General features: G+C 39.1%; 1 protein-coding gene across 1 annotated transcript; it reads left to right on the top strand.

The window, feature by feature from the left end:
• Positions 1–4,372: 4,372 nt before the first annotated feature.
• Positions 4,373–14,368, top strand: LIN7C (lin-7 homolog C, crumbs cell polarity complex component). The gene is made up of 5 exons (XM_019975426.2): positions 4,373–4,454; positions 7,568–7,686; positions 7,941–8,012; positions 10,029–10,238; positions 11,009–14,368. The coding sequence occupies exons 1-5, from the start codon at positions 4,418–4,420 to the stop codon at positions 11,162–11,164; spliced, it is 594 nt and encodes a 197-aa protein (XP_019830985.2). The 5' UTR covers positions 4,373–4,417; the 3' UTR covers positions 11,165–14,368.
• The last annotated feature ends 10,295 nt before the right edge of the window (positions 14,369–24,663 follow it).

Here is a 24,663-nt window from a genome sequence, read left to right as displayed (position 1 = left end):
ATTAAAAAAAGTAAACCCTTACACTTTAATATAATCTGCAACTCATTCTAATAACAAGTAGGGTTTACCTTAGATTTCTGGTACTCTGAGATGGGGCTTTTGTGTTCTGAGCTAAGATCTGTGACCAAGAAAAATTCCCTTCTAAAGGTATTCTTGAAGAGATTTCCCCATATTGTGGTGTTTAATTGATTAGACCAAGTGTTTTCATATATTGTTTATTTAAAATGCAAGCTATTTCACATATGACACTTTACATTCACTTCAAATAAAGAAAGCCATTTGTCTAAAATTGTACTTTTCTGAAGTGTGTATTATAGAAACTCAGTTGGAAAAAGAAAGAAAACTGAGACTTTAATTGTACCTATAGAAGCCTGAATAGGTCCTTTTATGTAAGAGTAATGTTTTACTCTGTAATAAGATGTAACTCTTTTAAATATGTATTCTATATGGTAGTGCCTGCTGCTAAGTTGCTTCAGTCATGTCCGACTCTGTGCAACCCCAGACACAGCAGCCCACCAGGCTCCCCCATCCCTGGGATTCTCCAGGCAAGAACACTGGAGTGGGTTGCCATTGCCTTCTCCATTGCATGAAAGTGAAAAGTGAAAGTGAAGTCGCTCAGTCGTGTCCAACCTATTTGTATACAATTCAACAGGCAATGAAATAGTAAAACCTTCCACTGGGAGTGTCTGACCTCCTCATACTACTTTCTACTCTCCTACGTTCCCCGGATGGCCTCCCATCCCCAATGTTCCCACCCACTCCAGTTTTCTCTTGATTGATGCTGTCTTAGTACATTCTTCTTGCAGTGTCTTAAGAAAGTTCTTACACCTACAATCTACTTAGGACTTTCATTTCTTATACAAACATGATATTTGCATAATTTAGCTTTCACTGGGATTTGTCTAGACTCAGACTTCCTATTCTAATTTGAGTGTTCCTCTTCATCTATGAGACAGGAAGTAATGTGAGCAAGCAACAGGTGATGAAGAGTGCTTCCACAGAAGAGTAATTCTTGATTAGGAAGCTGGCTGATTTAATAATCTAGCAGAACCGTAAGAACAAAAGCAGGTCTGCCTCCTTCGAGTTGCAGAACAGTGATCAGTCTTCTTTTCGGTAAAGTGAAGCAGTTGGAACTCTCTAGACCTCTCCTAACTCTAAATCTCAAAGGTATATAATTAGGGAAGGATATTTTAGGAGAACTCGCCTCACATATTAACTGATCTTTTCATTTACTTTGTGTGTTGAATATAAATGTGTTAATTAATTTGAATCATAGTTTCTCCACTCAGAAGTAGCTTCTAATACTTTTTCTTCCTTACCTATGCTTCAAATAATTAGCAATCTGTAGTGTTCTGAGTCCCAATTCTTTAGAATGTGACTTTTTATTCTTTTCATTCTCTCTGAAAATTTTGAGGATCTTCTACTTATCCCTGGAATTCAGAAATTTTATAATGATTATATTAAGAAATTACCAAGGGTAGGCAATCATTCAAAAGGAACAAAGCAAACAATCCACAATTCCAGTTCATAAGACTAGTTCCTATTCCTGCTAATCAGTGTGTGTGTATCTTTATGTGTGTATGTGTGTGTGTGCGCGCATGCTCAGTCATGCCCTGCTCTTTGTGATCCCATGGACTGTAACCTGCCAGGCTCCTCTGTCCATGGGATTTTCCAGGCAAGAATACTGGAGCAGGTTGCCATTTCCTTCTGCAGAGGATCTTCCATACAGAGGGACTGAACCTGCGTCTCTTGCATCTCCTTCATTGGCAGGCAGATTCTTTACCACTAGTGCCACCTGGAAAACCCCTGCCAATCCGAGTAGAACCTCACAATTCATGTGGCATGAGGTAAAGAGCTTAGAAGGGTATTTATTTCCTCAGAGGTGGAACACAATGAGCCCTTCACAAAAGACTGAACTGGTTCCATTTAACAAAGCTTAAAATTAAGCCTCAAAAAACAAAATTATTTTTAAGTGTCCCATCTACATTTCAAAACAAATCTCAAAAAATATTTACACAAATATAAAAATATCTAGCTCCCCCAAATGTAAAATTCACAATGGTTAGCCTTACTTATTTAGTGAGTTACCAATCATGCAAGAGGCAAGAAATTATGGGCTTCCTAGGTTTGGCTAGTGGAAAAAGAATCTGCCTGACAAAGCAGGAGATGCAACAGATGAGGGTTCAATCCCTGGGTCAGGAAGATCCCTGGAGGAGGGCATGGCAACCCACTCCAGTGTTCTTGTATGGAGAATCTCATGGACAGAAGGCTGTGGTCCACAGGACCACGAAGAGCTGGACACAACTGAAGCAACTTAGTATGCATGCATAAGCCATAATTAAGAGAAAAATCAATAGAAATAGCACAGATGACAGACTTACAGACAAAGACATTAAAACTGTCATTATAATTTTATTCTGTATGTTCAAGAAGCTAGAGGAAATATTGAGCATGTTAAGTGAGTACATGGAAAATGCACACACACACACACACCCCTAAATCAAACTGCTGAAGATAAAAAAGACAAATATCTGAGATGAAAAATGAGCTAGATGGGGTTAAGAGAATATTTTATGTTGAAAAAAAGGAAACAGAAACCCTGAAAAGCTAAAATGAACAGAGTATTAATGAGCTGTAAACAATGTCAGGCATGGGAATATACATGTAAATAGAGTTATCAAAGGAGAGGAGCTAGAGAATGGAAGAAAAGAAAATCTTTGATTGTCTGCATTTGTCTTTCTCCATATACCATATAGCATTCTTAGTGCCTAGCAAGGTGTCTGATAGACATTAAACATTTAATAAACATTTGTTGAACATTGGTGACAACAAGTAACAACAATAAATAAGAAATAAATATGTGAATACTTTTGCAGGCTATAAGGGCCATTAGGAACCAATAAGGAGAAGAGGATGGAGAAAGGGAAGCTTAGTAGAAGTGACATGTCTTCATAGCCCTGGAGGATGGGTTCAGTCTGAGGATGTATATAGCCTAGAGGGCCAGAGGAGATGGGGAAGGGTGATCCATTTAAGAAAACAGAAATGAAGACTTGGAAACAAGAAGAAACATGGTTTTGAATATTCCTCCTCTACTGGAGTGTCTACTCCATTTGAGGGATAAAGAGAAATTAGGTTAGACAGATGAGTTAGGCTCACAGTACACAAAGCTTTGGGCTTCCCAAGCAGTGCAGTAGTAAAGAATCTGCACGCCAACGCAAGAGACACAAGAGACATGGGTTTGATTACCAGGTCCCAAGGATCCCCTGGAGTAGGAAATGGCAACTTGTCCCAGTATTCTTGCCTGGAAAATTTCGTGGACAGAGAAGCCTGGCAGGCTACAGTCCATGGGCCCGAAAAGAGTTGGACACGAATGAGCACACACACAATTTTAGAAACAGGAAACAAAGGTAGAAGCCACTGAAAAATTTCAAGGGGAAAACAAAAAGTGTGATGGCAGCATTCATGATGGACTAGAAGAAAATATTACATTGAATGGAAACAGTGGATGGGGGCATCTAGGAAGTTGTTAAAACAATCCTGTCATGAACTGTTGAAAAGCTGTTTGTGAAAGCACCCAACTAACTGATTATCAGCATAGACTAGCACTCGAATAAATGTGAGTGGACTCTAAATATTGGGCAAATTAATATTTCACTTAAGGACTAAAGCTTTCTTGGTCAAGAAAATTTAAAGTGGCCCTAAGAATCTATAATGTATTAAGAATATTACTTAATTCCTAATTCGTCATTTTAGGGGCTTCCCTGGTGGCTCAGTGGTAAAGAATCCAACGGCCAATGCAGGAAGCTGCAGGTTCCATCACTGGGTCGAGGAGATCCCCTGAAGAAATGGCAACCCACTCCAGTATTCTTGACTGGAAAATCCCATAGACAGAGGAGCCTGGTGGTCTAGCGTCCATGGAATTGCAAATAGTTGAACAGGACTGAGCAACTAACCACCACCCAATTTCATTGCTTAAGAATGTTAAGAACTCAGACACAGAACTTCTATGTACGACAGAGGGATAAACTGAGGCCAAAAAAACGATAAGTGAGCACTCCAAGTTCACAGGGCCCTGAACAGTCAAGCTGGAACTAGAGGCCAAACTCTACCTTGTGAAACCAAGGGTTCCAAGGGAAAAGAATATGGCTCGAATCCCAGGAATGGGGCAAGAGTCGGGAAAGGGACTCTTTTCAACTATACCTGGCCGAGGGATTTCAAAATCTTAAGACTGCTGAAGTGCAGCACAAGACAGGCCTCGGAAGCCCACGACCCATACACTCTACCTCGGGAAGACTCACGAGGTCCAGAGCCACCTCTCGCGCTCTCGCGATACCTGCTCCCGGCTCCGCTAGGCCCCGCCCCTCCACCGCAGCCCCTCTGCCGTCACTTCCTGTGGGTCTGCAGGCAGAGGGAGAAGATGGCGGCCCTAGGGGAGCCCGTGCGACTGGAGAGGGGTGAGTGGGGCCGAGCCTGGGACCGACGTGGGCGGAGGAGGTAGGGGAGTGCCTTGTCGTCCAAGGGGGCGAGTGGGCCAAGCTCCGAGACCCCGAACCAGGCTTTCCCTCGCGCTGGCGCCTGTGGCCACCGATGTCGATGCGCCGGGCCCGGGGAGGGGGCTTGACGCTCTTGACTGATCCTGAGACCCCTTCTGTGTTCACACGGACTATCCCGGAGCACAGCATAGTTTACGACCACCTGTCTGCATTCGCAGACATACGCTGTACACTCGCTCCCGGGATGGTCACGGCCTGCTTTGCGTTCAGAGACGTGTCAAGCTGAGCAAATATCCCACGCCCAGTTCAGACAGGCTACACGCCCTGCCCGTATTGACACGTTCATACACAGTGTTCCCGCCTTCACTCACCCAGCCTTGACACGCAGCGCGTTCCCACCAAACCCCCTCTCATTTATGCACAAATGCCATCATTACTTCCACCACAACCTCGCTTGTATACGTACTGGGGATATTTCCTGCCTGTGGTGCCCCTCCCGGGTACGGGGAAGGTGCTTTATAAACAATCCTTCTGCTGTGGTTCTGGAAAGAAGGTTGCATAACTAGAAGGAATAGTGATTGTAAATTACGGTAAAGTGCAGCATTATTCTTCATCACAAATCCTATGATTGCTAACTGGTTGATTGCTTCCTTTTTAGAGCTGTCAAGGAAAATAAAACCTGTTCGCTAAGTAATTAAAAACCGAAAAGCCAGTGAAGTAAAAGACTATGAGCCTAAAAGCGTACTGTTGCAGTTTTTTAGCATTCCACTATTCCCCAAATTCTTTATTTCATATAATTTCAAGTATACGTTTGACACATCTGTATTAGAAATTATCAGTAAGAGTCAAAAAGTAAAACTAGACATTTTGAGTACTAGTAGTAAACAAAGTATAAGATGGAGATTGACAGTATCTTTAAATATTAACATTTGCATTTACAGTCTGAATATTTAAGTAGCTTCTGCTCTAAGAAGGGATACATTTTTAGAATTGAATTTTGGAGTCTTTCCTCATACCTTTACACAGACCCATGCACATTTAACATTATTTATTCCTTGTGGTATTCACTATTTGTAAGTCTCTTTACAAGTAATGTTTTCCTCCAGCCCACCAGACCATTAATTAAAGTATCATTTTGACAGAGCAGCAGCTTACTCTGGGAAGATTTGCTAAGTTAGGCCTAAGCCTGTGACATGTTCTTCCAAGCACAATGACACTGTGCTTTGTAGATGGAAACAGATTTGTCTGGTGTTAACTGGAGTAGGTGTTTTTCTTTGGAAACTAGTTGTAGAATTCTAACATGTTGGCAGTCTTTTGTATTGTTAAGTGCAGTACAAAGTGTGAAGCTTCACCTCTGGCATTTAGTTTTGGTAGTCAGGGCTTTTTGTTTTTTCCTGTTTCAGAGTTCATTTCAGTTCCACAGTAAGAGGGCTCAGAACCTGAGGATAAGCTATTAGTGGATGTCATTTAGCAGGATAAGAAAGATTACATCCACTCTGATTCTTAGCATTCTGTTTAACAGATTCTATTAAGAAACTGTCCCAGCAATCCTATAGTATAAAATTAGTTCATATGATCAAGATCCTGAATGCCTTCAAAGACATTGAAACAAGATTTAGTGGAACACATTTGAGAACATACTGGGTACAGTTTAGGTTCGGTAAAGGATATTTTACTTTTTCAATTTTTTGTTAGTTGGAAATTTTCATATAGCTTGTATATTATAATTTTGTAGGTCAGAATATTTGGTGAACCAGCACTCCCCATTCACCAGCTATTCTGATGGTGGGAGATGAGAATGGGGAAAGTTTTTTTCCCCTGCATTGGATTAACATCAGTTTAAGCTTCTATTACCTGAAATTGAAAAATCTACTTCTTTCTTCACTACATTTATTCCCAATTTTCCAGCTGCAAACAAAGACAGCCATACTGGTTCTATAAAGAGAAAAGTTGAATCCTTTAGTATAATAGGAAATTTGGAATTTCTTCCACTTAAGACAAGAGGAGGGAAGGAACTTTAGAATAAGTACTCTAGTCCCCTGTGGTACAAAAACCGTTAAAAAAATCAGGGGAGAAATAGTATGAAACATGACTGAATCTTGTAAAAGTTTCTTAATTTGTAAATCACTTCCTGATAACTTCCCAATGAGAACTGCCTAACAGGCTTAATATATTTCTATAAAAGTGTAGAACATCTTAATGTTTCTTATTAATTGGTGCTAATGTAACATAACATTTATGCTTGCCACATGCCAGGCTCTTACCATGTTTTTTTTTTTGATTGGTCATGTAATTCTTATAAAGGAGATACTGTTATTTCCATTTTATAGTGGAAAACAGACACAAGGAGTTTAAGTTTACTTGCCTAAGATCACCCAGCTGTTACTGATACCAGACTCACAAACTAATTGCTTTGTATTTTGTAAACATGTATTTGACTGAGCTTGTCTTAATTAAAACACTGTGTGATGATCCTAAGTTGAAAGCAGACCAGTTAATTTTACTCATTTGTATCGTTGTTTTAAATTGCTGTTCCTGCCAGTAACTAACTGCACATGTTACTGAAGAGTTTTTGTATGTACATATACATTAAGTTTTCTTTTGGGAAATAGTGACTTCGTTAGCACATGGCGTTTTATACTGCTCAGCACTTTGGTTACTAATGATGGTAGGTAAATTTTTATTGACTAGGTAGCTTCTGATAATGCTGTCAGCTTTTCTCAAGTACTACAGTCTTCATGTGTCTGTCACATTTGAGTTCCAGTTCTTTCCTGTGATGTTTAGGACTTTATATTTGTTTTCCTGTGTCTCTTAAAGATACGTTTTTTCAGATTTTATGCATGTTCAACATCAGTTTTTCTTCCTAATCTGCTGTGAAATTTAACGTTCTTCTCAGGCTTTACATTCCCACCCTCCATACATGAACCCCCACACACACAAGTTCATACTCTTAGGCTTTTTTTTCCTCTGTGTTCTATATATTTCTTGTTAGCCATTGAGGAATAAATCCCAAATGCTGCACTGTTACAGAGGCATTTAGAGAAAATTATCTATTGGTGTGTGTTTAACTCTAGATATTTGTAGAGCAATTGAATTGTTGGAAAAACTGCAAAGAAGTGGCGAGGTACCACCACAGAAACTTCAGGCTCTACAAAGAGTCCTTCAGAGTGAATTCTGCAATGCTGTAAGAGAGGTAAGTAAATGGGATTAAAGTTGACAATAAACTTGTGTTATTTAGGGTAAGATAACATTCTCAAATTTGGGTTTGTAGTTTCTTAAAGTTAACTTTAGAACCCACCCCTCTCATTTTTGGAATTTCTAACAAAAAAACATGGTACAAAGATGCATAACTTTTTCTGAAATTTTGACACATTCATTAACTTTAAAAAGAACTCAAGCGTGTTATGTTTTGAGATTTAACATCACAGTGATAACTGGGTTTTGCAGGTATATGAACATGTCTACGAGACTGTGGACATCAGTAGCAGTCCTGAAGTGAGAGCTAATGCAACTGCAAAGGTACATTTTTTTCATTTACTGAAAGTGAGAGGATGCATCACATATTAGAGATTTAAAATGTGAAGTTATTAGTTTCATAATACTTATTTTAAAAACTAACAAATAGTACCTTTCAAGTTACACTAAACTTGATTACTGAAAAGTAGGACTTTTTAATTGGCTTTACAAAACATATTTTATGCAGTCTAGATGATACATTAAAATATATTTACACACAAATAACATATATAATATGTGGTTGCTGTAAGTAATATATATATCATTATGTAAATATTCATCAAAATTCTGAGGTATGGATTATTAGTCTTATTTTATTGGTGAGGAAGCATCAAATTAGATTACTTGCTTCAAATCACACAAATAGTAAATGGTAGATCTGAGGTACTCCCCTATGTTGCCATTCACTTTCTCCTTAACCTTAACTCTGCAAATAGGAGGTTACCTCCTCAGAGCTACAGGTGGCAGGTTTTATGTATTTTTCTGTACCAGTGTTTTCCTCAAAGAATTCAAGCATTGGTCTCTGTTCATCATATGTGGTGGTGATGGTTCAGTCACTAAGTTGTGTCTGACTCTTTACAACCCCATGGATTACAGCATACCAGGCTTCTCTGTCCTCCTCTATCTCTCCGAGTTTACTCAGATTCATGTCCTTTGAAGCGATGATGCTCTCTAGCCATCTCATCGTATGTGGGTTAGAATAAGTTACTGTTAGTAGTAAGTGGCTTAGACTGAAACTAGTCATTAGCAGGTAACTATTCATTGATAGTTAACTGGTTCACAAAAGGCAATATTGGATTCTCTGTTGAGTCATGTGGGTATTGTTTGACAGAGTGGGAAAAAACAATTAAAACTTGGGTTTAATTCCTGACTTTCACAGCCTCCTGAACTTCTGAACCTTAGTTCCTTTATCTATAAAGTGAAGCCTCTTTAAGAGCTTAGAGTATTCAGCAAATCTTGATTTTCGCTCTTCCTTCCCCTGTTTCTCATACACCCTGATCTAATACACAAAAAAATAGTACCAGACTACTTAATTACATTTAAAAGCAAAATGAAACCCGAATTCTCAACTTTGTGTTAGAATTCCTCTGAATTAGTCTAGATTTGAAAGATGTGGCTCTGTATGTGTTAATATACAGTGCAAATAGTACAGCAGCCAGAATGCCTGCATAAAAGGACACCTGCCCACGTTCAGGTTACACACGTGGGTGGTGCCACCCCAGATCCCCCGAACATACCAGGCTGACCAGCCCCAAAGTCGGTGGCATGTGAGGAGAGGGGGTTCTCCTTGTTAGTGTGCACAGCGTTCATCTTCCTGGCAAGGCCTGCTTGCCAAGCACTGCACAGAAGTTCTGGGCACGGGAAGGACCAGGAGTGACCTGAACGACCTCAGCACTTTCTGCATAATCCCAGAGTAAGCTTTCCAGTCGTCCTCTTAAAAACACCATCTACTTAGCTTACCTTCACTGTCAGTGAATTTATGGACATTCAGACATCAAAAATACTTCAAAAGTGGTTTTTAATTTGATACTGATGTATAATTATCATCACTGTGATTCCACAGTGATAAGAGAACAGTCTTATGATTTCAGTACCTTTAGATAAACCATGAAATTTTGCTATTTTGTTTTATGTCCCTGGATATGTTTCAGTTGTTTACTGGTTTATGGTCTATGGGAACTTGAATAGAATTTATATTCTGCAATTGTGTGAAAATTGTATAAATCTTAATTATGTTGAATCTGTTCGTAGTGCTTTTCAGGTCTACTATCTCCTACTTTTCTATCATTGTATTAATTTTTGAGAGTTTGATATTGAAACTCCAACAAAAAATCTACTTAAAAAAATATGTAGTGGGACTGTATGTAACTTGGTTCTGTATTTTTCAAATCTGCTGTAAATGTGTTACCATACCCTCATAATTTAAAAAAAGAGAAGAAGAAGTGGTTTTTAAAAAGGGACATAAGAGTGAAGTAAACAAAGGTCCTATTTTTTTAAATATGTGAAATTTTCTTTCAGGCTACTGTTGCTGCATTTGCTGCCAGCGAAGGGCATTCTCATCCTCGAGTTGTTGAGCTGCCAAAAACAGAAGAAGGCCTTGGATTCAATATTATGGGAGGCAAAGAACAAAACTCTCCAATCTATATCTCTCGAATAATTCCAGGTGGAATTGCTGATAGACATGGGGGCCTCAAGCGAGGAGATCAGCTCCTTTCTGTTAATGGAGTGGTAGGGATGCATTTTATTTCTACTTGACCACTTGGGGGTGTATTTGAGTTATAGAAACAGTCGTGCCTGACTCTGTGACCCCATGGACTGCAGCCTGTCATGCTCCTCTGTCCATGGGGATTCTCTAGGCAAGAATACTGGAGTGGGTGGCCATGCCCTCCTTCAGGGGATCTTCCCAACCCAGGGATTGAACCCGGGTCTCCTGCACTGCAGGCAGATTCTTTACCGTCTGAGCCACCAAGAAAGTCAGAAGATGCAGGGAAAGACCAAGCAGCTTTGTAGTTTAGAAATCCCTTGGAAGACTCTTAGGCACTGCTCTGTAGTGGAGTGATACTTTTTGAAGCACTTTGTGTATGTTTTGCTTCTTTCCGATATAAATTAGCAGTGCTTAGTGTGATTTTTATGAAGTTATTAAGCTCTTCAGTAGTTAAGGCAGTACATTGAATCGAAAACCTCTCCTCGGTTTAACTTTATCAAATAGCAATTGCTTGATTTACTTCTGACCTAGTGAAATAATAGGGCATGTAGATTGGTATGCTAGGTATTTGTAACTTAAAAACCAGTTCCTGGACTGCAGACAGAATATGATTTAGCAGATAATTTTACACTAATTAAAGTGACAAAGCAAGATTATTTCATAGGTCTATAGTTTGAAATGCCATAACATTAACATTTTTTTACTTGTATGTGTTTTAAACGTTTTTCATTTTGAGTTACGTACAAAACCTAGATATTAATTGTGTTTGTGTCTGTGATTTGTTTTTTCGTAGAGTGTTGAAGGAGAGCATCATGAAAAAGCTGTAGAGCTGCTGAAAGCAGCGCAGGGAAAGGTTAAATTAGTAGTGCGGTATACACCCAAGGTCTTGGAAGAGATGGAGTCGCGCTTTGAAAAAATGCGATCAGCAAAACGCAGGCAACAGACCTAATGGCCGTTAAAACCTTTATATTCCATTTTGCTTTTAGCTAGAGAAGTTTTACTTGTGACCTACTGATGGCCACAATGCCAGTGATTGTAAAAACAACAACAAACTTCCCGTGAAATCCTCCTTGCCATTTTATAAATACCTATTTTAACATCATTTATGGTTCCAGAGATGCATACACTTTTTTCTGACAAGAATAAGTAAAAAGGTAGTGAGGGCAGTTCTGTCCTGCTGTTTTTACAGGCCTTTTTCAACAAATGCAGATTTTTGTCATAAAGTTGTTATAGATTTTTAAAAATGCTTTTTTAATATTAAAATGTACTTTTACATTCTTAAATCTTTTTTTAGGAAAAAAGGTTTTCTTTATTTGCTTATTTAAAAAGAACAGTTCTCCATTCTTTTTCTTTTTAACCTGTAACATTTCTTTATGCTTTTCCAAGAAATTACACATAACAGTCTCAGCAGTTCATTACACTATGAATCCATTGTTAATATCACTGCTGCATTTTGTATTTGAAACACACACACAATATAATTAATGGTAAATTATAACTCAGCACAGTGGAAGTTTTTTACTTTTATTTAAACATAATATATAATGAATATTCGTTTGTACTGATTTATAAAAGTTTTTAAACACTGATACAATCATTGCTAAAATATGTATTCTTTCACAATATTTGAGCAGTGAGGCAAGAGAATGTAATTTGATTGTTTGCATTACTGATTACATCTTTCTGTTTATATTCAACTATATCATAAATTACAAATGCAAAAAAGGTTTAGGTTTCTTTTGCAAATTTTTTAATGCTATTCATTGTTATTTAAATATATCTTATTTTTCATCCTTCCATTCCTAGAGATGAGCCAGTTAGTTTGTGATGGGATATAGCAAAGGAGAAAAAATAATACTTATAACCTCGCCAGCCTCAAGAGTTATAGCTCAATTTAAAAAATTGATACTAAGTAAGAAAAAGATATGTTTTAAGATATATAGAAATTATGATGTGATGCATTTCATAAGAATCTGCATACACTTTGTCAAAATGAGTAAGAACTGATTCACATTAAAGTTGTTATGAGAATTCTGAGATACTTTCATTTGTCCACTGGATGTCACTGTTTTACTGAAAGGCAGCTATTAGTGGATGACTGTGACTGAGGTCTTTCTAAAGGCAGAAATTGAGAGTTAAGGTTCATGTTCAGACATAACATTTGGCTGGCTTTTACAAATTTTAAGTGACAGGTGCTAGAAAGAAAATAATGGATTGAAATATATATAAGGACTTTACAATAATTATCAACCCTGTGTAAAGAGTGGGCATTTTGTGACATTCCTTCAGGAAGAATAGAAATGTGTATCTTTTTCTGCATGTTTGTGAGCACTGTGAGTCTTAAAAAGATTATTCCAGTTTTCAGTGATTTCAGAATAAAAGTCAATCAGCATTGTTATTTATCTTTTAGGTATTGAACACTGGATTGCATGGTTGAATGTGTTTTTAGTCCACTACAAAATGTGCTTGTTATTGATAGGATCATGTTGTTGAATTGTATATTTCCAAAATTAATTGATGTTTTTAAAATGTTGAGACCAAAGTAGGGTAGAAGAATTATGGACTTAATTTAAATGTAAAATTATTAGAGGTATTTGTTGTAGAGCTTTATATATTAAAGAGAGGTATTGGTGCATATAAAAACAGTAATATTATTGTTGTGCTTGTATTCTTGCATCACAGGGTAAATAAACCCTGAAGAAATCTTATTTTAGTATTGCTGCAGCTGCAGTAGCTTTTAAGGGTGTGTCAACATTTCATTATAAATTATAGCTTCCTGGTTCAGTATCTCAGCTGTTTCAGAACTTTCAGCCAAGTTAAATCTTTTTTGGTGTTGAAACTTAGTAAGTTGAGTAAGCTATTTTTTGTTTCTTCTACAGTAATCCACAATCTGTTCTTTGTGTGGGTTGGCACTTATTTATAATTTTTAAAATATGGATAGCTTAAAAGAGCCAAATACAGTAGTTTTGCTTGCTCCTGTTGAGCATGAGTAGCAGTAGTTTATTTTCTTTAATGCAGTTTTCATAGTATATCCCAGAATTTTAAATCATGACCATAGGAAAATGCAGTCATTCAGTGGCAAAGATGTATGATAGTGATTTAGTATAGTGAGGAAATGAGGGGAGTTTTCATCTTATAAACGTATGGTTTATGAACATAACTAAGACATAGTAAATAATAGATATTTGATTTGTAAATTATATCTTCCATCCCCAGTTTCCATTTATTTTTTTGGTATTTCAAAATAAGTTGACTCAGTGATTCTCAACCTTAGCTGCATATTAGAACACCCTGCAGGCCTTCAAAAAAAATAATGACACTTGAGTCTTACCCCATCCAACTAAATTGCAGTCTCTGAGGTGGGGCCAGATGCTTATTTTGTCGAAGCTTTCCAACTGGTTCTAAAGGACACCTAGGATTGAGGACCACTGTTTCCCCCTTTACGACATGCTCTAATTACACTGGACTCTGGAAATGTCAGAATAATTCAGTTTACAGCTGCTACTAAATGGCTACAAATGTAAGGGTCAGTTATATTTCTTAGTAATCTCTTTAGGAATAAAGGTACTTGGCATTCCTTATTGGGGAAGTAACTACAGCTTAACTTTTTCTTTCTTTTTTTAAATAAAATCTACCAGTAGTATAAATGTAAGTTTTTAATGTCTGTCACCTTTCTGCCCTCTTTGCCTTTAAAACTTTCAAAAATGTCTATTATTTGAGAAAGCATGTTTAAAAATTGTAGATGATATTTAATAATATTTGCATTGATAATTACGAACTGTCTTAATATGGCCATTTTATCCATTAGTATAACACTAGGTTATAGTGGCCTCATTCTTTGGGGTTTGATCATTCAGATGGGTTTTTTTTTTTTTTTTTTAATCGTTGTCTTCCTCTTCTAAATTTTTGAAAGTTACTTTGCTCAAGTACTTAAATAGTTTGGCTCAAGTACTTTGTTTACACTATAAGTGGATATTATAGCATTTAATAGAAGAAATGGCTATGGCTTATCTGAAAAGAATGTCAGCATGACTTGGTGTAGACTTACAAGACTATGTGTTGTGAATATTTTATTATGTGGAATGAGCATTGAAATATCAAGGACTCTGGTAATTGTGTTTCCTGAATAAATGTACGTTTATGAATTTTCTAACATATTTTGTTGTTCCTTTGCTAACAGTCTGGTTTTATACTTTTTATTGTCCAAAATGTCACTAATAGTGTTTCTTCAAAGGTTGTTGTAGTTCTATAATGATGAAATAGTGGGAAAGTGCTCGTTCATTAATTTTCAAGAACTTCCGGACTAATTTGTATATGGATATAGTTTTTAAAAGCATCAATAAACAATATGCTTCTATTTTAAGTTTGAAGTAAAGGAATATAGTAGCCAAAATAGATTTAACACTTTTTCAGTGGGTGACTTCATTTATCAATTCTGATTCTAAGGCTTACTAAATTTGTATTAGTTATATTTTGGTTCTTTGGATTTAAAAAAATATTGATGTAACTACACAATCATTGTGTTTCTGAAACATATATATACAATAACTTAAATGAGGTAAAAGCATACTCAGGTGGTTACTGGAATGAAACTTCAAATTCCTACATTTTGCTTTGCCTTTCCTAAAATATAACTGGAGAGAATAAAGATTCTGTTTTATTATTTCAAGAGGGCTGTCTGGCATGTGATTGAGAGCACAGAATCTAGAGCCTGACAACCCTGATTTGAATTGTAGATTCACCACGACTGTAACCTTCTGCGAGTTACCTTCTGTGGCTTAGTTCCTTCATCTGTCGTGTGTGGTGAGGATGCCTGTAAGTGTCATATCATGATCTGTAAAGCCCTTAGAAAACGGCCTGCATAGTAAGTGCGGTTTATGTTTGCTGTTACTTTTGTGTATGATAGCTTTAGGGTCTTATTAGCTAAAGGGAGACATTGTGGCCAAATAATTAAAATTAGCAAGTTCTTATTTTTTATTTTTGGTTGCTCTAGGTGTTCATTGCTTGCGTGCAGGCTTTATCTAGTTTCCAAGAGCAGGGACTGCTCCTGGTTGCAGTGCGCAGGCTTCTCATTTCAGTGGCTTCTCTTGTGGAATGTGGGCTCTAGAGCACTGGCTCAGAAGTTGTGGTGCATGGCCTTAGTTCCTCCTCGGCATGTAGGACCAGGGATCCAAGGACCAGGACCAGGGATCAGGACCAGGACCTGATCAGACCAGGAATCAGGGCGCCAGACCAGGGATCAAACCTGTATGCCCTGCATTAGCATGTGGACTCTCAATCACTGGACCACCAGGGGAGTCCAGCAAGTTCTTATTTTTGATGCCTGGAAGACAGATAACTAACCTTTAAATTATGCTTGAAAGTAAACATTTATAGGAATTTTCAGATTTCATTCTGATCAAAGAAACTCATGGAATTCTGAAATAAAGCGGAGTTTGGGGGATGTAGAGTTGAGGTCACATTCAGAATGAAACTTGTAAGAAAATAAGTCCCAGTAAGAGATTTGTTCAATCAGAAAAACAATTTGTAGGGAGATATGACCTGAAGATAATGGATTGCTGGAATGGGCCTCAGACAACACAAGGCATAATTCACCATAGTGAACTTTTTAAAGGCAGAAAAATACACAGGCAACCAAGGGTGCAGTGAAACACATTGTTATCCCTCAGTTTCTTCAGAATTTCAGTAGACCAGAATACCGTTTTCTATAAATCTTTAAATTCTGCTTTTGTTCATTATCATTGGTTATTCTGCTTTTAATATGATGAAGTGGTGGCCCAGGTTTTTTTTTACATTTATTTCTTTGTTGGCAAAAAACCTGATGAAATCTTTAGGACTTACTTTATATACAGAGAAAAAAATAAATTCATACAGATTCCATTTGTCAGCTTTATTTTGATTTAAATATATTTTAAAAAGCACAAGCACTTCACACCAAGAAGTTGTGTGTAAGCTCTCCTGATTCTCATCAACTATAGAAAAGTGTGTTTTGGACACAGTCAAGATCTGATTTGGTTCTTTTAAAAGTTTAGGAGAGAAAGCTTAGAAGGATTCTAAGTCTCTCCAGAATTGTTCTAAACAATCAGATTATAAGATTTTGGCCTTTGGTGACACATGAGGTCCCTTTATGTGACAGTAACTGCATTTCATCAGAGAGTATGAAAACTCAAAAGCTCAAACCTTTGTTTTTATTTGGCAAGGAAGTGCGATCTGAAAGCATGAAATAGTCCTGGGAAAAGTTTTTATTTCTGGTATCTCTTACTTGATGTACATTGAACCCAGAGTTTAGATGCTAACTTTTGACTTTGTGTTATATTAAAGATTGAATTGTCTGTTTTCCCTACCCTCAAAATACACGTTAGCACCTTAACCCCTCAGAATGTGATTTTATTTGGAGATAGGGTCTTTAGAAATTATGAAAGTGTGATGATTGGGTGGGCCCAATTCCAGAATGGCTGGTGTCCTTATAAGGAAAGGAGAATCTGGACACACACAGGGAGAACACATGGGAAGATGAAGGCAGAGATTGGGGTGATAGCTCTATCAATACAGCAACTAACCACAGAAACAAGGAGAGGCATGAGCAGCTTATCTCCCTGAGCCTTAGAAGGAGCCAAGTCGGTGGATACCTTGATCTCGGACTCTAGCCTCCAAAACTGAAACAGTCAATTTCTTTAAGCCACCCAGTATGTATGTGGTCCTTGATTATGCAGCCCTAGAAAGGAGATACATAAGAACCCAGGTTCTGGTGGCATTGCTATTGAAAATGGGTGCTGAAGCAAAATGTGGCTCGTGTGTACAGTCAGAGAGTCTCAGTGGAAATGGTTTTGGTGAAGAAAGGGTAAGACTCCTGGCCTCTGGGAGCGAGGGAAGGGGTTCTCTGCTGTGGTTGAAATGCTTTCTTAAAACAACATCTGTAGTTGACTTCTGCCTCCAGTGGCCTCCTGGGCTCATAAGCCCCTCAGAACTTGAGTTTTTCCCCATTTAAGACTGCCAGTTATTGCATTAGCTGTATCTTTCTCAGTTCAAGGACTTTGCAGGAGTTTGCAGTGGCAAAATATTCAGCACTGAGAAGAGGCATTTCTGCATGGCCCTTGTTCTGATGGGAATGTGATGAGCTTTTGTCTCTGGCCAGGGGTGTTTCCCCACTCCAGTACTCTTGCCTGGAAAATCCCATGGACGGAGGAGCCTGGTAGGCTGCAGTCCATGGGGTCACGAAGAGTCAGACATGACAGAGCGACTTCCCTTTCACTTTTCACTTTCATGCATTGGAGAAGGAAATGGCAACCCACTCCAGTGTTCTTGCCTGGAGAATTTTAGGGACAGGGGAGCCTGGTGGGCTGCCGTCTATGGGGTCATACAGAGTTGGAAGCCACTGAAGTGACTTAGCAGCAGCAGCAGGGGTGTTTAACCCGGTAAAGGTTTGTGCTGGCTGCTTATGCACACTTGATGCAAAGCATTATTTCAGTCATAATAGATTATGTTTTTTCCTTAAAACTTTCTGTTGTGCTTAGGATAAAATCTAGATCCCTTGCCATGATTTAAAAGGTCCTGCATAATCCATTCCCTCCTTCCTCAAATCGCATCCCAGCGTTCCAGTTGCTTTACTCCATACCAGTTCCCTCATTGGAAGGCTCACACTCTGGTTCTTCCGCTGGCTGGCTGCTCCTCATTCAGGTATAAGTTGGAGTCACCATCTGTTCCATCTAAAGGTAGGTTCCTCATCCTCTGCTAATAGGACAATACTTTGTTTCCTTGGTTATTATTATTGTTCAGTTGCTAAGTCGTGACCAACTCTTTGCAACCCCACAAACTATAGCCTGCCAGGCTCCTTTGTCCATGGAGTTCTCTAGGCAAGAATACTGGAGTGGGTTGCCATTTCCTCCTCCAGGGGATCTTCCTGGTCCAGGGATTGAACCCACGTCTCCTGCATTGGCAGGCGGGTTTTTTACCACTCAGCCCACCTGAGAAGTCCTTTGTTTATATTATGTGCTTAATTGTGCTTTCGCATTAAAGTTTAAGTTCCAGTGACAGCAAGAAGGATCACTACTGTCTTCACATTTGTTCCCCCATCACCTAGCACAGTATGGTGACTCGTATACCCTGCTGAATTGGCTTACTTTTCATAATTTTGCAAGTAGATAAAGAACTTACCCTAAGTGTTAGTCTCAGTTGTGCCCGACTCTTTGCGACCCTATGGACTGCAGCTCAGCAGGCTCCTCTGTCCATGAAATGTTCCAGGCAATGATACGGGAGTGGGTTGCCATTTCCTTCTCCAGGGGATCTTCCCAACCAAGGGATTGAACCCAGGTCTCCTGCACTGCAGGCAGATTCTTTACCAACTGAGTTACACATAAAAATGATAATACACGCATCAAGATAGGTGCACGTAACTTTCACAGAATCAGCTAAATCAAATAGTTTTTCCAAAATCATACAGTTAGTGATCAACACGGCCAAGATTCAATCTCAAATTTGTTTTCAAAGCCCATACTTTTCCCCCAGTGCCACAAGTGCAGTTACTGGTTTTTTCCTCTCCCATATTCTATTTTGGCACAGCACACGGCATGCAGTATCTTGGTTCCCCAACCAGGAATTGAACTCCTGCCCCCGGCAGTAGAAACACAAGAGTCTTAACCACAAGACCACCAGGGAAGTCCCCTCCTTACATTCATTTTTAGAAAAAATGATTGAAGTGTAGTTGATTTACAATGTTAATTTCTGCTGTACACCAAGTGATTCAGTCATGCTGCTACTGCTGCTAAGTCGCTTCAGTCATGTCCGACTCTTAGCGACCCCATGGACTGCAGCCCACCAGGCTCCTCCATCCATGGGATTTTCCAGGCAAGAGTACTGGAGTGGGGTGCCATTGCCCTCTCCAGATTAAGTCATACATATATGTAAAAATTCTTCATATTCTTTTCCATCATGTTTTATCACATATTGAATATAGTTCCTGTGCTATATGGTAGGATCTTGTTTACCCACTCTATTTGAGCCATGCAGCTAGCAGGATCTTAGTTTCCTAACCAACCAGGGATTGACTCTGGGGCCATGGCAGTGAAAGTGCAGAGTCCTGACCACTGGGACTGCCAGAGAATTCCCAATAGCTTTCTTTTTTTAATTGAAGTATAGTAATGTGGGCTTCCCTTGTGGTTCAGCTGGTAAAGAATCAACCTGCAATGTGGGAGAGCTGGGTTCGATCCCTGGGTTGGGAAGATCCACTGGAGAAGGGAGAGGCTATACTCCAGTATACAGAATAGTATACAGAATACTCCAGTATTCTGGCCTGGAGAATTCCATGGACTATATATAGTCCATGAGGTCGCAAAGAATCGGATACAACTGAATGACTTAAAAAAAAAGTTAATGTACAATGTTGTGTTAGTTTCAGGTGTACAGCAAAGTGATTCAGTTATACATACATAGATACATATTTTTCTCTATTTCTTAGGTTTCTTGGTATTTTTCGTTTGCTGCTGCTAAGTCACTTCAGTCGTGTCCGACTCTGTACGACCCCATAGACGGCAGCCCATCAGGCTTCCCCGTCCCTAGGATTCTCCAGGCAAGAACTCTGGAGTGGGTTGCCATTTCCTTCTCCAGTGCATGAAAGGAAAAGGAAAAGTGAAGTTGCTCAGTCATGTCCGACCCTCAGCGACCCCATGGACTGCAGCCTTCCAGGCTCCTCCGTCCATGGGATTTTCCAGGCAAGAGTACTGGAGTGGAGTGCCATTGCCTTCTCTGGTTTAGATGTTTTCTTTTTTGAGCTAGAATCCTGTGTCATACACACACATATACATAGGAACAAGAAAGCAACATACTTTTAGGTGGTAATGAGTGCTAAGAAGTCCAGGAGGGCAAGAAGGATGAAAGCCAAAGAGAAAAGACTCAGCAGCATGAAAATCACTCGAGGTTCAAAACCACTGATGCTACCATCCTTTCTCTCTGGGCTGTCCAAGGTGGGCTCAGAGACATGGACCCACCGTATCTAAGCAGCTAGTTTTTTTTTAAATTTTCCTTGGAACCTCTTGACAGCACCAACCTCCAGACAGTATTTCACATAATGCTTGCAATGACTGAGTACTAGTACCAATTTTTAAGCACCTACTCTGTGCTGATGATCCTTTTCTATAAATCACCCTTAACATACCCACTGACTCCCCACCATAGTTAGAATATAAATCTAAGCACCTCACCATAACACCCCCAGCCCATACTATATGCCTCCCTCTGAAGCCCTCCACTCTTTCCCCTCTCCACTTCGACTCTTCCCCTTTCTCCAACATGGCAGGCCTTTACACTTGATGTTCCCTTGCCTGAAATCTGATAATGTTTTTGTCTATTTTGTCAGCCCACTACTTCCACAAAATCATAAACTTCTCGAGAGCAAGGCAGGCCTCTGTTTTGTTTCCTGCCATATGCTCAGACCAGTGCCTGGCATGTGGCAGACAATCAGTCCATCCTTGCTGAGAGAATGACATGAAAGAACATGGTGGTGCTATTGTACAGAAAGAGGACTGAAACGCCTCTCTGAAGAGATGATGTTTGAACCGAAACCTGAACGGTGTGAACTGAAGAAGTTACCCATGTGAATATCGGGGAAACTAGTGTTTTGATACGGCCCAGTAAAGAGTGTTTCTCTTCCCCTCTAGAGTTCTGAATGCGGGAGGAAATCAATGAATTGGTTGATGTGGGCCAAGATACCGCCTTTATTATTTATTTGTTCTTACTCCACATATTTATTGAATATCTTCTCTGTGCCAGTCATGTTCTTAGAGGGTAGGGGTGCAGTAGAGAAAAAAGACAAAGCCCTTGCCTCCAGGAGCCTACTTTCTGTTAAAGACAGGGCAGGCATACATACCTTAGGCTTAAGAAAATGTGCTCCTCAAATTTGCCACATTGAACCTCCTCATCTGGACCATGACTGATTTCTCATCATGCCCATTCTTCAGGGCCCTAGATACCATCCTCAGAAGGGCAGATATGAGATAGAAACACTTCTTCCTTCTTCCCAGACTTACCAGTCTCCCATGGTGTGAGTGCTTCCAAGAGAAGCAGTGAGAAGTAACCACTGAGATAGAGGTAAAACCTCGATATAAACATCTAAACACGTAAGTAATGTTGGAAACAGAATTAAAACACAAAGTTTCAAACCACGTTAAGTCTTAAAAATTGAAAACATTGGCAAAATTGGAATTCTTAAAATCCAATGTGACATTTTATAATACGAATACTTTTCTTTTAAAACTGATAAAGGGAGTCAGTAACACACACGTCCCCCCCTTTTCCCCACCTCCTCCTGTAACTAGAACCTCACAGATTTATTAAACTCTACATAACCTTTTCCTCCTACCTTTTAATGTTCTACCACAAGGTGGCACCAACGTGCTGTTGATACTATGTAAGAATTTTCTAGTATTAATTGTTCTTGCTAACTAAAGATTAGTGAAGTGAAGTGCTCAGTTGTATCCGACCTACCCCATGGACTGTAGCCCGGCTGGGTCCTCTGTCCATGGAATTTTCCAGGCAAGAGAACTGGGACCAGTTGCCATTTCCTACTCCAGGGGATCTTCCCAACCCAGGCATCAAACTCAGGTCTCCCACATTGCTGGTGAATTCTTTACCATTTGAGTCACCAGGGATCAGGTGTAAGTTTTAAAATGTACTCAACCTTTTCTTTAAAGCCCAAGATTAGTATTTCTATGTATTTTATGAAATTCAAAGCTTTGTAAATGTGGGAAAAAAACTTTCTAAACACATTCTAAAAGAAAAACAAACCTAAATAAGTTACATAGATACTATTCAGTATATAGGTTTCCAGGGGTGGGAGAGGAGTACAATTGATTCAGCACTGTTTTGATCCTTCTAAATATGAACAACTTTAGTTGGCTGGAAATTATTTTCAGCTTTACATCTTTTGATTATCTTCACTCAAATTCAAATACAATGTTTAATCAAAAGAAACGTTGTTTCAGGGACTTCCCTGGTGGTTCAGTGGTTAAGATTTCACACTTCAAATGCAGAGGGTATGGGTTCAATCCTGGGTTGGGGAACTAAGATCTCACATCCTGTGAGGTGTGGCCAAAAGATTTTTTTTTTTTAATTCATTTCAGAGGGACCTGGTAAGTTCCTTTAAATAAATAAAAAAACTGAGGTATTACGATTAACTTGCTTTGTATGACACTAAACTTTTTTTAATGTTCTCCTTTCCTTGCAAATTAAAAATACATTGTCAAGTCAAATATAGAGTGGAATGAGCAATTGACCTAGATATTAGCTCCAGTTCTGCCAGTGACTAGGTATGCTGTCTTTAGTAATTCAGTTATCTCTGGTAAATGAGATTTAACTGGTGATCTCCAGAGATCCTTCTGTTTCTGAGGATTTCACAAGTATCAAGAAGAAAGTTTGGCACAACATAAGACAGAACTTTCTAACAGCCAGAACCATCCAAAGATGGAGTCAGCCCCTAATGAGGATGTGAATATGCTGACCATGTGTAAGGTGTAGTTTGCTCAGTTGTGTCCAACTTTTTGTGACCCCATGGACTGCCAGGACTGCCAGGCTCCTCTAGGCAAGAATAGTGGAGTGGGTTGCCATGTCTCTGTCTAGGGGAATCTTCTGGAACCAGGGTCTTCTGGATTGTAGGTCGATCCTTTACTGTCTGAGCCAACAGGGAAGCCCTAATGCTGACTATAGACATATCCAGAAGAAGCAGAGATGCTGTTTAACATTTTTAAGCCTTAGGTGCTTAGACAGATCTTAAGGTCCTTTTTAAGCCTAAATTTATTAATTCTATAAGTTAAATTGAATTGTAAGCTGCTTGACAGACTCCAAATCATACCTTCTATTTTGAGGCTGCCAAGAAAATGCACCTTTCCAATCTCTGACTATAGGTTGACTAACTGACTAACAATCCTGCTGGGAAGTTCTTCACCATAGTTCCCAGAGGCTGGTCCCAGTCAGTGACTCAGTGCTGCAGAAATACTAAGGCAGGAGGCACGGGACTCCTCTGATGGGTGAGTTTGTCTTAGGGTCTCCCCATTGGACGTACCAAGCTTTGATGAAACTGCACTGCCATCAGAGACTCATCCAACCACTTTTCCTTCCTTTCCTCTCTGACCTGGGGTCAAACTTGCATCATAAGATCTCAGGGCTCTAAGAGTCTCCCATACTTCCCTCCCCATGTTTCTTCACTAACATTTCCCTTCATGAATCTTTTGCATAAGCAATCCTATATGGGTGTCCGCTTCTCAAAGGACCAAAAGAATCCTGTAGCAGAGACTCATAAGTTTGGGTGGCAAATTACATCAGAAGCGGAACTTTTAAAATATTGAGACTCTCAGGCCCCATCCCAGACCTACTATTTTAGAATCAATGGAGGTGGAATTTGTATGTCTAAAGTCTTCTCCACTGACTTACCTGTGAATTGATCGAAACTGCTCAGTCCCCAGGAGAGTAGAGTCTGAGGTGTTAGATGTATGGTAACTATTCCTTGGGGAAAAATAAAAACTCCCCACAAAAGTCGAAAAGTTTGACAAGTTTGTGTTATTTTGGACTAAAAGGAACAAACTGGAAAAGTGAATATAATGTGTTTTCCTAACACCTCAAGGTCCTCCATTTTCTCTTTCATATTGAAAAATTTTAACTTTGCTCATATGTGTTCTGTGAACTGAATTCATATATTTTAACACTAACCTGAGGCAAAAAAAAAAAAAAAAAAAAAGGAGTGTAATAAATAGTACCAGATTTTGTCAACTAGACCCCAAGAAAGCATTTTTGTCATCACCCTAACATCCAGCCCCCTCGATCCAGTCTCCACATCCTCCCTTGCTTTGCCTCTTTCCTCAGGTAATCCTGAGAATTATAGATGGTTGGCAGTTTGTCTGAATTTTTAGAGCAATTGCCTCAGAATTTTTATTTTTGAAATTATATTAAAGACATTTTCAGAAACCTTGGGATTGTTAAAATTTTCATTCTGATTGCCACTCCTTTTAATTAGAAGAGAGTGATGGTAGCTGTTGTTAGACAAAAAGAAAGGAAATTACCTAAGATGTGTTTACCCAATTAGTCTTTTTTGAGACAGCATTAGGAGCCAGAACAGGAAAAGAAAGACAATCTACAGAATGTGAAGTATTCTTTCCACCTCTTCCCACAACTTCTCCTTGAGTCTACAGTCTCTTACTGCCTTCTTTCCTAGCTTTCTTTGCATGTATGTTCTTGTAGACAAGGAAGAGCTTTCAAGGATACACTTCAGCAGTAGAACTGTCTTCAACCCCACACCCCACCCCGAGTGCTGGTTTTCTATCCATGTCCATTATGGGCTTCAGAGACTTTGCATGTAGTTCTTTGAAATAATTGTCTCATGTTACGGTCTTTCCAAAACGTTTAAAGTTCTATTTGGAATTTTGAGGGAGTGAAAAGGAACCACATTCTGTGTCTGAACTTTAT

The sequence above is a fragment of the Bos indicus genome, chromosome 15 (assembly GCF_029378745.1).
Source record: "Bos indicus isolate NIAB-ARS_2022 breed Sahiwal x Tharparkar chromosome 15, NIAB-ARS_B.indTharparkar_mat_pri_1.0, whole genome shotgun sequence".
NCBI classification, from domain to species: Eukaryota; Metazoa; Chordata; class Mammalia; order Artiodactyla; family Bovidae; genus Bos; species Bos indicus.
The sequence above is the reverse complement of the archived record's forward strand: the minus strand, read 5'-3'. Positions and strand labels throughout refer to the sequence as shown.